Source organism: Diplotaxodon limnothrissa, linkage group LG20 (assembly GCF_057381915.1).
Source record: "Diplotaxodon limnothrissa isolate DT_005_m linkage group LG20, D_limnothrissa_male_GT1.1, whole genome shotgun sequence".
In the NCBI taxonomy this organism is placed as follows: Eukaryota; Metazoa; Chordata; class Actinopteri; order Cichliformes; family Cichlidae; genus Diplotaxodon; species Diplotaxodon limnothrissa.
In genome coordinates, this window is record NC_140615.1 from 35,960,203 (window position 1) to 35,973,760 (window position 13,558).

Consider the following 13,558-nt stretch of genomic DNA (forward strand, 5'->3'; position numbering starts at 1 on the left):
ACTGCTACCAAGAATGTTGGTTCTGCTAATATTTTCAATGTCTGATATTTCTAATCAATAATAACTTGTTTTTATTGATCACTATGAACAAATACTAATAATAATGAGATCTAATCAGCAGCAAGAGGATCTACATTCCTTCTGTCCATGTTAGTGTCCAGCTGCTGGTAATTTAAAGCTTGCTTCTGAACTTCAGTACCCAGAAGCCTTTGCTGGTGTTGGCGGTCAGGGTGGAGTCAAACTGCGAGTTTCAGATAAAAACTTTATTGACAGCAGTGGTGTAACAAACAAGACGGACACGGTTCTGTGAGGGCCCACCTCTTTCTGAGAAAGCTGTCCAAGCTGACCAATCACAACGCTCGCTGTGGTTTATGTGTGCGTGTTTGTGTGTGGGTGTGAGTGTGTGTGCATGTGGTTTATTATTAATTCTGCAGAAGTCTATCTGTCGTGGTGTGTGTGGTATTTCTCAGCAACCAACTCAAATTCGCCCTTTTGTTTCCTTTTCCTCTGCATCTTGTCTCCGCTCATGTCTCCTACCTCATTTCCTTGTGTCCTGCCTCATCTCCTTGTCTCGCATCTCCTCTCCTAGCTTTGGTTTCCTCTTCTGTTTTGTTTTTCTGCCTTATTTCCTTGTGTCTTCTATCGTCTCCTGTTTGTCTCCTCCTATGTTTCCCTTCTCCTCTTGTTGCCTTCTCTTCTCCTTGTTGCATGTGTCCCTTCCTCTCCTGGTTTTCTGTCTTTTGTGCTTGTCTCCTGTCTGCTTTTCTTGCGTCATGCCTTTGTTCAACAAACTCTCAGATGCACCTGTTGCTGCTGAAAAACACTGAACCTGCACAAACCATCTCGCTGCCCAAGCCAAACTTGGCTTCCAAGGCTTCACGTAGGCAAAACGTGGTCCAAGGGTGGTTACTGACCCAGTGACCAACAGATCCTGGCGATCCTGCAGTGAAAGGGATGCAGTTTAATGCACCTTGATGCTTAGCAATAAAATAGTCTGAAGAAACGTGCAAAGATGGACGAAGACAACAGTGGTGTGAAAGTTCACGAGATCTTTTGCAAACTCTGCCAGTCAAAGTTGTGTCTTTTTGGATGAGCTGCAATGAAGAAAAGGTGTAATGATATCAAACATGTTTATTCTATCAAAAAAAGCCTGAAATTAGACAAACTGACGGAGTTTTTGGAGTTTGCACTGTCATTTGTACCAAACTGTCACAACTTTAGCAAAACTGAAGTTTTGCTAAATTTTATTGCAGCATTAAACACGTGTCTGCATCAATACAATCACATTAAAAGTCATTTAATCCCAGCATGAGTCAGTGTGGCTATCTGCAAAAAAAAAGAAGCTGCCCTTCTTTTACACCATTTTTCTGAGAACTTGTTGGTCAGTAAACTGTGGTTTTTGTGCATGTGTGACTAACCCGCGGGTTAACCTCGCTGTGCTCCAGATCCTGCACCGGGGTGCATGCCACTGCTCTGAGTGGGAGATTACTGGGAGATTCCCTCTTGAATGTTTCTGAGATCTATATATACAAACACACACACACACACCTGCTGCTGCTGCTCAGCCGTGTGTGTGTGTGTCAGATGTGTTATGAGTGTGTCACTTTGCAGTCATACCGCCATGTTTATGCACAAAAACACGAAGCAAACCGCTAGTGAGAAAAAGGAAGTCATCGGGGGGGTTCTGAGAATTACTGCGGTGACAGATCATGTGACTTTCTGTAAACTGAACCGAAATGGGGCTCATTTACATCCCACCGCCATCTCAGACAGGAAGTGTGTTTGTGTGACATTATTTTTGTTTGTTGACTTTTTTTCTGCTTCTCTATTTTTTTGACATGTAACACAAAAACTGGCTAATAAACAGTGAAAATAATCTACATGTGAAATCAAAGGGAAATGAGCGACAGATTGATCAATTAATATTGTTTTAATTTGTTTTTAGTGTTTTTAGGTTGTTGTTTTTTTAATCCAACACTTGGCTTTGAAGTCGGGCTTCACAGACTAACTATTATGCATCAGTTGTCAGCAGCATAAGTTTTGTCACATCCTTGCAGCACTGAAAGTGTTTTTTGCTTTTTTTTGACCAGTGCAGAAAGTGCATTGCTTCTGTGCTGCAAAGGGCCGTGCAGGCAGTGCAGGGGACACTAATGCTGCAATTATGGCTGCAACATTGGTCCTTTGCTTGCATGCACAGTTGTGCAACTATAATGGCGGGCGCTCAGGCCACCCTGGACTCGCCAGTCCTCCTTAGCTTTTTGTTCCCTTTCCACACAAAAGGTCAAATCAAAATTTTAAGGCACACATGTTGTCATATCTGCACAAAACAGTGTTTATGTCCTCCGATTACAAGCATTCCTGAATTATTATTATTATTATTATTATTTTGAATTGTCAGATGAAACCACTTTTGAGCGTGATGCCTGCAATTGTTCTACTTTGCAGTAATCCTCACTAGCTTATAAATTATAGATCAGTGCTCTTTTACAGCAGACAAGGGTTTTATCAGAAGGGATGTTTGGTTTCCAACTGTCTCTTAACTAACACCAAGATGGTGTCTTAAGTCTTTCCAGCCAATGACGCGCTCAGGCTCCTTACATCAATAGTATGAGGCTATAAAATGTAACTTTTACAGTAAATTGAAATGTCTTTTTCTGCAGCTAGAGTAGTAATGTTTGGTGAACACAAAAATCACAAAGCGCACCTGAACTTGGCTTCAAACGCACTATTTTGGAGCCACGTCCTACAGGATAGTTGTCATAATCTAGAGCGTGAGCTGAAAGAGGAGACAGAGTGATCATAGAGGCATTTTCAAAGTTTTCTGCTGCAGTCTCCGTCTCTGTGCAATTCAGGAATCTCTGACCTCCTGCAGTGATGTATTGACTAAATGCCGGTAACACTGACCTGCTCAAAGTTTAAAAAGAATCGAGAGCTGCACCACAAGCCAAAACCAAACCAGAACACAGCCGTTCTCATAGGTTGATATGACCTTTGTGCATCCACTGCCATTTGCAAAGTTGTCAACGTCAAGCAGAAACTTCCAGTAAAACTTTCCACACTGAAATATTAGGCGGCCCGAGAGGGATTCTTTAAAAACTTTGCGTACATGAATGCATGCAATCATGCATGCACATGAATTAAAACAGTTTTTTTTTTAAAAAGCTGCAGAGGCTGAGAATGAGGACTGAAAAGAAGAGACAAAGCTTTGCGTAGTCTTAAAAAGACAAAACAGGGTCCATACTCCAATTAACAGACTGCAACAGTGCATGATGCTCTCATTAAAACTAACCTCTCTCAGGATCGCCTAAACCAAGCTCACTGTTCTGAGTGAGTCCAGTGCTAACGAGTGACGTCAAAGGATCACAAAGTAACCTCACTAGCCTCAAGTGACTAGTGGAAAATTAAATCCGCTTCCTCGTGGAAATCACCTACAGTATTCCTGCACATCCTGAAAAAATCTTAAAAGTCTTTAGAATTCATCCAAATATCAGTTTTCTTAAATGCTGGAGCTGTCACAGCGACAGGTCTCTAGTGATTCACAGCAACAGGACAGTTAATTTTTTTTATTGGAGTAAAAATGTCTTCAGTCATTCAGAAGTCTTAAAAGTGCTGAATCCGTTGGTAGCCTGGATGCTCGTGTCGTTAGCATGTCTGCTGGCCGGCAGTGAGATGGAGAAAATCAGCCATCATTGTTAAACTGACCCTGCACATGTATGCAGGCATTTCAAACTGACTGAAATCAAGACAGAGAAATTAGTTTGCTGGTGGTGGATGCGAACAGCGACGCGCCCCTAATGTATTCGTATTTTTCAGTATTTTTGGTTGTTGTGAATTAGTTATTAGTTTAATTCTGAGTGGCATTGATAAAAACCTCTTAAATCTGTTTAATGTTCTGGCAAATTACCAGCATTTATACTGAATCCCAAATGAATTGACTCTTCCTGTGTGTCTGTGTCTCAGCTGATCAGGTGTATGGAGACCAGGACATGCATGAAGTGGTGCGGAAACACTGTATGGACTACCTGGTGAGTAGACGCGTCCTTTTTTCCTCCTCCTGTGTTACTCTTACAGTTCGAGTCTGTGTTTATAAAGTTTTTGCTTTTGGCGTTCAGATGAAGAACGCAGATTATTTCTCCAACTACGTGACAGAGGACTTCACCACATACATCAACAGGAAGAGGAAAAACAACTGCCATGGCAACCACATCGAGATGCAGGCCATGGCGGAGATGTACAACAGGCCAGTGGAGGTTTACCAGTACAGCACAGGTGAGTCGAGAAACAACCTTCATCGCCGTCAGCCAGTCACATCCATCTAACAACCTCCTCCTCCTCTTCCTCCAGAACCAATCAACACTTTCCACGGCATCCATCAGAACCACGACGAACCAATCAGAGTGAGCTACCACCGCAACATCCACTACAACTCCGTGGTTAATCCCAACAAGGCCACGATCGGGGTCGGACTGGGACTGCCCGCCTTCAAACCTGGGGTACAAAAACCAAACTCGCTTAGCACATCAGACTGACTTTAGTTATCCTAAAAGTTGGGAAATCCCAGTTCTGCAAAAACACAACAAGTAACACAATAAATAAGTAGTAAAGCTCAAGAAAGTAGAGCATGACAGATTGGTAAATCAAGCGAATCAAGCTTGATTTTATACACCTGTGGCCAATGACGTGTTTGAAACACCCGAGTTCAACGATTTGGATGGGAGAGCGAAGACTCCTGCCTAATCCACCTCCATACCATCAGAGATGCAGGCTTTGAACTGAGCTGCATGGTCTCTCGCCTCCATAGCAGGACAAAATTCAAGTTGTCTGACCACAGAACAGTTTTCCACTTTGTCTCAGTTCAATCTAAATGACCTTTGCCCCAGAAAAGATGGCGGCAGCATTTCTGGATCATGTTCACGTGTGGTTTCTTCTTTGCAGCTTTAACCTGCATTTGTTGTTTGAATGGCACAGAGAACAGGCTGTGTTCACAGACCGTGATTCCTGGAAGTGTTCCTGAGCCCATGCACGGATTTCCATGACAGAATCATGACTGTCTTAAATGCAGTGCCGCCTGACAGTCCAAAGATCACGGGCATCCAATATTGATTTTCAGCCTTGCTTTCTGCGCCAGAAATTTCTCAAGATGATGTACTTCAGCATGCAGAGTCCAGTTTTTTTGGAGACTGGTGAACCTCTGTCCATCTTTAGCTTTAAGAAACTCCGCCTCCCCAAGACGCGCCTTTTACACCCAATCGTGCTGCTTACCTGTTGCCAGTTAACTTAATTAGTTGCAAGCCTTTTCTCTCAGTTTAAACAGTTGACATGTTTTCTGTGTTGTATTGTGAATAATCGAAGGGTTTGCTGGTTCCAAATCATTGCATTCAGTTTTTGATTACACGGCGTCGGGGTTGTTGCGGTCTCACGCCGTCTGTTTAACGGGCCTGAGAACAACTTCTTGAAACATGCCGTTTATATGTACAGTAGAGGGGGCAGATCAAAGCCTACAAGTCTCAAACTTGGCAGGGTTTTTTGATGAAAACTTTCCTGTGAGTGCTGTTACGAAACATTCGTCTACAGCTCCAGCGCTTCAAGATTTGTGATGCAGAAACGTATTTTTATGTAGATGCATGCCTGTTTTCAGTTCAGCGACTCTTTGAAGGCGCCGTTTCCGTCTGTGACTCCATATCTCTGCTGCTGCGTGGTTTCAAAATGACAACAGAGATACGAGATGGTCTCAAATGGATGCTCAGCCCCCCTCTTTACACTTTATAAAGACGTACTGAGTTTTATCACCTTAGCTGAGATTGTCTGTGTTAACCATCCTGCAGGCAGAAGTAAAATTTATGAAGGACTTTAAGTTTGACACATTGTGCCTTGTTTTGTCTCCTTTTCCCAGTCACTAATAAAATCTGACCAAATCCAGGGTTAAAGAAAACCGCTGTTCTAGCTGATATTTAGCATTTTAGCTCAGGGAGTTGTGTGTGTATAATAAATATATTTCCTCCTCCTCGCAGTATGCGGACCAGTCTCTTATGAAGTCGGCCATCAAGACGTCAGAGGAGTCGTGGATCGAGCAGCAGATGCTGGAGGACAAAAAGAGGGCGACGGACTGGGAGGCCACCAACGAGGCCATTGAGGAGCAGGTGGCCCGGGAGTCTTACCTGCAGTGGCTGCGGGACCAGGAGAAACAGGCCAGACAGGTGGGACGGGGGAGCCGGGCCATGAATATTCACTGAAAATTATTTGACTCAGAACTGTGTGCTTTTATTTCACTTTCGAGAAAAACCTGTTGTTCTAGCAGCAGAATCCTTAAACCATCCGCCCTGTTTTCGTAACTGCTTATGTAATGTAGGAATGTGATGGATTTACTTTCATTTTTAATGCTTTCAGACAAACCATACAGACAGATATGAATCGTGCTTTCAGCTAAACACCAACTCAGTCGATGGTCATTTTAAACAGGACCCACAGTTGGACCTGGAACAAAAATCAGATTGCCATAGGTGACCCTAACCGTCACTCACTGTCGGGGTTAAAAGGTTTTGAACCTTTTCACTTTAATTTGTCGCCATCATTTAAAACCCCACAGAGCCAGCTGGCTAATTTGTGCTTTTCTTTGAAAGAAAATTATACAGCAGTTCATATCAGGCCACCAAAACCATTTATTTACCTCATTCAGCCGAACGACAGATGAGCTCGTGCCACAGCGAGGCGACAACACTTCGACCGTGCATCCGTAATTTACAAGAGTCGCTGTTCCTCCTGCAGTAGCAATCAGACCTGAATCAAACGTGCTCGTCCAAATGAACTATAAACTGTGACTTTTGATGGATTGTGAGCCACACAGTTGCTTTTGTCGACCATGTATGTCAGATACAAAGACAAGGATACCAACTACCCATACCCATCATTTCATTCACTCTCCCACACCCGGTGTTTAGTTTGCATGTTCTCCGTGTGCTTGTCCCGGTTTTCCAGCAGAGCATCGATTTCTCCCGTCATAAAAAAACATGCTTGTTAATGCTCCCTTTGTCGACCCACTCCTGCAGGAGCTTCCTGGTTAAACAAATATAACTGATGGTCAGGTGGAGGTGTTTTCCACAGAGTGAGACGCCTGTGAAGCAAATTGCCTCAAATCCCCTTAATAATGAGTAGGGTTTTTCCTTTTTTTTATAGTCGGTAGTTTCACTTTGGAATACCAATGAAGGTCCTTAAAAAAACCAAAAAACACCAATGTTCAGAGTTAAAATATGAAGAAGCTGCTCAGCACTGATTTGTTATATACAGCAACGACTGAATTAAGAAGATGTAAAATGAAAGATGCAAGCAGTATGCAGAAAAACTGCTGGATATTTAAATCTGGAAGATTTCTTGTAAACTGCAGGCTGACACAAACCTTCTTCCCTGTTTCTAACAGAGATATCTGCAGCATTCAGGGGAAGTTTAAAGAGGAGCCACAATATTCAATTAATATGCTATATTCTGATAGATTAACAGGATATACAGTAAATCAGCTGGTTATTTGTGGGCCTGTAAAACAGAAGAAATAGCCATTTATATTTGAACCTACTGACTCAGTGACTTAAAAAGCATCAGTTCTGTCTGCTTTAAACCGTCCTGTCAAATAAAGGCATGAAAAATAATGAAAAAAATGTCTTAAATTCAGTTTAAGTGGATGAAACTTTGCTGGTGTAACAAAAACCAAAACTTTTCTCTTTTTTCAGCCTCGTAAGGCCAGTGCCACCTGCAGCTCGGCAACAGCGGCTGCTTCCAGCGGGCTAGACGACTGGAGCGCTCGGTCACCACGGCAACGTGACTCAGACCCCTCCCACTCTGACCTCACAACTCCCCCATCAACCAACAACAAGCCCCCTTCCCCTGCAGGAGCTGCCCTCATCCTGAGCAAACCCCCCTCCCCCTGCGCCCCAGGTATAACACACACATATGTACCTTGGCTCTAAGTCTGCACACTAAAACGTACCAATCTGCTTTATGAGGACTTAATTGTGTCCACACAGTGTGAGCTAATGTTTTTTCCTGACGTACCTGTATGTATCTCGGCCTGTGCAGGTCCCAGTAATCAGAGTCGTCACCATTTGGAGTACAGAGCCATCATGCAGGAGATGTCACCTACAGCGTTTGGTAAGCGTCACACACACTCATTCACACCTTTGAGGACCTTATTTTTTATACTGTGTGTTCCTGTGACGTGAGTCTGTCACACGGCCCTTTACAGGTCCATTCCACAGAGAGGTTCAGACTCCACGTTCACACATGTAAAACTGTTTGTCATTTCTGAATGGCCCAATCAGACTGCAAAAGCTGCAGTTCCTCTAATGGCCACTTGAGGAAGTTCAATCAGTCCCCACAGACTTCCATATTAATATGTCTAACTTTACAGAAGAAATAAACATGTTTACAACCTCATACAAAACAAAGTTTTGGCTTCTATGTATAATTTCTTTCTCCATGGCAACAATAATTTTTATATAGAACTTCCTCCCACAATCATTTTGTTAAGGCTCGAAGGTTTGGGTCAACGCTGGTTGTGCTTTGCTAGCTGTCTGCTAGGCTTCACATCCACTAACTGAAGTTTGTGCTGTTGGCACCTCATGAAGCGTATTTACGGAAATTATCTGACAAATAATATTACTTTAGAAAGCTGTCTGATAAAGATGGACATGGCCACCGTGACATCACCCACTGATCTGCATTTTGAAGACTTAACATTAGCATGCTGGTGTTTTGGAGCCATAAGTTGGATTTGGATTGTAGGGTGGAATACTAATTTATCAGCAACTGTAGTCATCAAGTTGTCAGCCATCAGCACAGACCTCCTTACAGTAAGTCATAATATTTGTTTGATAACTTAATTTAAAACTGCTCCAAAAGTACAAACAGTAAAAAAAAAACAAAAAAAAAAAACACGTCCAGTTCAGATAGCCACTGGCTACAGTTCCCTGTGCCTGACAGTCATGTGTGGCCATGTATCTGTGACTCAGCATTTAAAGCAGGTCATCCACTAATAAGAAAGTCAGGGGTTCATTCCTCAGATCCTCCACTCTGCATGTCAAGTGTCTTTGAGCAAGATACCTTGATGCATGCATCGTAATGTTTAAATAAATCCGCTTCCTCATTTATGAGGCATAGAAAAGTGCTTGTATGAATGTGTGTATGACTGGGTGAATGATGCTTTGTGGTAGAGTAGAAAAGTGCTACTCAAGTAGCCGTCCATTTACCATTTACTCTTAACCATAGCTTCCATTCAAAGGAAGCATGTGCATTTTCTTTGCACATGTGTAGAACAAATCTGGGTCAAATGCTGACACCCAGTTAGCTTAGTAGCATTAGCGTGCTAAGTTCCACCCTCCAGTCTAAATATGGTCACTTCTGGTTAAAAAAACCCCATCAATGTCGAGGCTTCAGAATGCAGATTGTAGACACCAGTCGGGGGCACATTACAAATGGTGTGGTCCTAGTTTTGCAGAGATGTCCCTCCAAGGTGTAAGTTTCCTCCTGGTCCTCAGAAAGACGGCTATAACCGTACACTCGTGTAGCTGACAGTCACTTTGTTTACAGTCAGTCCTCAACAGGAAGCAGCTGAGCCGTGTGTGTGTGTGTGTGTGTGTGTGTGTGTGTGTGTGTGTGTGTGTGAGAGGTTATCTGAGGACGTACATGCTGTTGTTGCTATGAAAAAACACACAGTTTTGTTGTTGTTGCTGTATGTGTAACAGTGTTATCACGTTTAACGCACAAAGCTGAATTCTGGAGTGTTTATCAAAGTACAAGATGATATTTAACTCATCAGGATGTCTCTCTGTGTGTCTCATATCAAATTGGCAATTACATGCAGAAACACACTGCATGTAATTGCCAATTTGACCCCATTCAATTACAGATCGTCTCATTTATGGCAAGTTTTTAATGACGGCTTTGGTTATGCTTCAGTCTTATTTTACAGTATAATAATAGCTTAAGCAGGATAAAACGGATATGAACAAAACTGAACTTTGAGGGCGTTGTTTGAAAAAGGGTGGGAAATTGCAGCATTGTTATTTAAAAAGTCACCGTGTTGCAAAATGTTAAAAATTGCAATAATATCGTATCATGAGTGAGGTATTGTTATAATAACTGTGTCATGAGTATCTGAGTCTCCCCTGATCCTGCTTTGACTGTTAGTTAAACTAAAAAGACAACGACACGTTTCTGTCATCGCGGTGAAGTGGCGTCCACTCAGCGCTGCGAAATCTGTACGCCAGCAGTTTAAAACAAGAAGACCGTAAAGTAATATCAGGACCGCTTTGCTGAGTCATTCACTCCATCTACCTAACACACAGTTCAGCTGTTGGTGAGCCGTGATTTCAGATGTTAGTCACCGAGCCTTTGTAAAGTGGAACATACTGCATTCATGGTGCACACTACTTACAAGTGCAACACATTAACCTCATCTCCTGTCATATATGTACGGGCCACTGGTTCCTGTTTCTTTTAGTCGGGTCCCGATAGTTCCCAAAACCATGTTTGTGTCAACATGTATGTAGACACTGTTATTACTTATTTGAAGCGCTTTGGTTAGTGTCATGATGGTTTTTGGAGCCATGAGTGAAACATTTAGATGAGAGGGTGAAGTGTTATCAGCTAACTTGAACTTGCAAGCTGCAATTAAAGGACATAGATTCCTGCTAATTAATGTTATGTAACTGACTAATAACATAATAAAACTCCATTCGCCTAAAGTGAAGCACAGATGTCTTTGATGTTATGTTAGCACAGTTAACCACACCGCAGATGCGATTTTTTTTTTTTTATCAGTTAGTTTCATTAAAAATGCTCTCAAAGACACCAGCAACACAAATATGGTGACAGTTCAGTTATTTCAATTGGTGAAAGCAAACTTTAGCATTTAGGAAGGAGCATCTACTTCGCACCTAAAGTGGCCTCGCCCCTAATTCTAAAAGATGCATGAGTTTGGGGCAGAAGAGTTGTCAGACCTGGTGGCTGTGGCTGAGAGGGGGGTCACAGAGTTATCCACCTCCTGTAAGGCTCAGACACACAGGTGAGACAGAGTCCTCAGGCAGATCGTTCAATGAACGATGTCTTTTCAAAAACAAATCTCAGAGAAAGTCACCCTCTCACCTTGTATTGAACTTATGGTAATGTAATCAGTTAGCTTCAACTGGTGCCAATAAGTGCTGTCAAAAGCCAAAGAGGAAGAAAAGTTACAATTTCCTTCCAGAAGCAGTCAAAGTGGCAGAAACTTGAGTGGTTTTGTCTCTGGTTCTTGAATAAAACAAACTCCACCTGATAGCAGAGCAGCTATCAATGGGGAAAGATACACACTGTGCTAATATAAATTAAGTACATAAGAAATCCTGATATCGGGCTTGATTAAACTCGACCTATTCGCCTTTTACTAGAGTTGATCATTAGCTTATTTGTAAGTTCATCACAAGCTTCCAAACATGTGTTAATGAGTTTAAACTAAAGATGGGCAGACCGTGACCCTCCCAGAAGCAGCTCAACTGACAGAAACTTGAGTGGTGTCTTTGTTTGACCATTTTCTCCTCAGCTTTACATGATGAACAATGTAACTGAGAGCAGGGGAGATAAATGAATGCAAGTATTTCCCTGAGTAGTTCAGCTTTAAATATGCTTATTAGCATGTTCTGTTTATCAAAAGCTTCCTAACACATGTTAATGAGTTTAAACTAGATGGCCAGGCAGCGAGGGACCACTCCTAAAATTAGTTAATCAACACTTGAGAGTCATTGTCATCGTTTGATCAGTTTCTCCTTGAGAGTGTAACCAAGAGCAGAGGAGAGAAAGTTCGGACTCACTGCGCTGAAATAAAACTGCTGCATGTAAATTGGTGAAATTACATGAACAAATTTTGGTGTCTTGTGTTCATTTGAGACTCCGATCAACAGCAGGTTTCACTGACCACATGTTTACTGCCGCATGCTCATCTTTAATTGGCCAGATAAAATTCCCAAGCGATTAGTCATAAAAATAAAGTAAATCTTTGTTTTTGTGTAAAATCTCACTGCCCTCTGCTGTGCTTCTGTGTCACCTCCTCCAGGTTTCCTGACACGCTCACAGCTTTAGGAGCTTCGTTTTCAGTGGTTCAGAACTTGTTTGTTTTTTAAAGTTTAAAGTTTTGACACATCCCGGTGGAGCTAGATGGATAGCGGTGTGCATTATCGTTTGAAAGATATTTGTTTGTGTTTATGGCAAATGCCAGATTAATGCAACCGCAGCAAAAGAAGTCACAACTGCAAAGATAGAAATAACAAAGTGCTCTGTAACAGCAGCACTCAAATCGCCGCAAAGTACAAGCAACACATGCCTGGATTTGTCCAGCAGAGATGGACCAGATGGTCGTTCTGCAGGCGCGAGACGTCCCGATCGTAGTTGGTCGTATTCGCTTTTCCATCACCTCTCGGGACTTGCTGACTCTCGTTACTGTTGTTGGCTGTTGTTCCTGCAAACTCAGGGAGATATTTAAAACCTCATTACATTTGCTCTGATTATCAGAAAAGAAAAAGACAAAGTTGAAACCCTCTCTGCAGGAGTAGTTTTTCTACCAGCATCAAACTACTCAAAGTATAAGCATTATAATCATTTCCTGTAAATCTGTTTAACAACTATCACTCTCCCTGAATTTTCACAATAGACTGCAATACGTTCACCGTTCACAGCTGATAGACAGCCAGACCCCGGCTTGATTAACTGGGAACTATTCAGCTTTTGTCAGAGCTGATAACAAACTGTTTGTGCATCAAAAGCTTCCTGACACGTGATAATTAGCTTAACACCAAAAGATGGATAGACAGAGACTGAGCCCCACTCCCCAAAAATAAAGCAGAAACTCTGACTGGACGAGCTTTGTCTCCATCTGACCAGAAGCTACAGACACACTGTGAGACTAACACAACTTTAAATGAGGGCGAATGACACTTTCACTGTGTTGAGCTCAGTCATTTAGGTAAATAGCATTAAGTTGTTTTTAGTGTCCATATGTAGTCTTCAAACTGATTTCCTCATAAAAAACCACTGCAGGACGTCACATCTGAGGCCAGTGCTCAGTGCCCAGCTTATCCTTATAGTAACCGATACCATTCAGGGAATCGTGCTTCATTATTTTAGGCATTTTTGTTAATGTCACTGTTTGTTGCTCTGCATCACCTCCTCCTTTCTGACACTTTCACACCAAACCTGAGGGGATTTTTCATTTCTTTTGTGGCTCAGCAGCCACAGGTCTGTCACTTTAGGCGTTGATTAATTCAGCTGTTTGTTAATTGAGCTTTAATTCAATTTTGACAAACTTATGACGACCCGAGCTTCTTTGACCGTAACCTCATCTGCTTTTTTATTTTTTTATTTTTGAAAGAGCCTCTTGTCTTTTTTGACACGGTGCCCTGCTTTGTCCCTTTGGTTTTGAGGCTTGAACAGACCCGAGCACCCGAAACCTATTCAGGTGTCGTTGTCAATGTCTCTGGCTTTTTATTAACACCGTTCACGCTCAGCGGGTGTTTAAGATATGATTTTTCAAACTTATGAT

General features: G+C 42.2%; 1 protein-coding gene across 2 annotated transcripts in view; it reads left to right on the forward strand.

Moving 5' to 3' along the window:
* Positions 1 to 13,558, forward strand: part of otud5a (OTU deubiquitinase 5a) — a 39,087-nt gene that overhangs the window by 22,710 nt on the left and 2,819 nt on the right. For both annotated transcript variants that reach the window (XM_085344105.1, XM_085344106.1), the window contains exons 3-8: positions 3,961 to 4,025; positions 4,113 to 4,269; positions 4,345 to 4,493; positions 6,012 to 6,197; positions 7,722 to 7,926; positions 8,068 to 8,139. In XM_085344105.1, the coding sequence (XP_085200231.1) occupies positions 3,961 to 4,025; positions 4,113 to 4,269; positions 4,345 to 4,493; positions 6,012 to 6,197; positions 7,722 to 7,926; positions 8,068 to 8,139 (834 nt within the window). The remainder of the gene's footprint in view (positions 1 to 3,960; positions 4,026 to 4,112; positions 4,270 to 4,344; positions 4,494 to 6,011; positions 6,198 to 7,721; positions 7,927 to 8,067; positions 8,140 to 13,558) is intronic.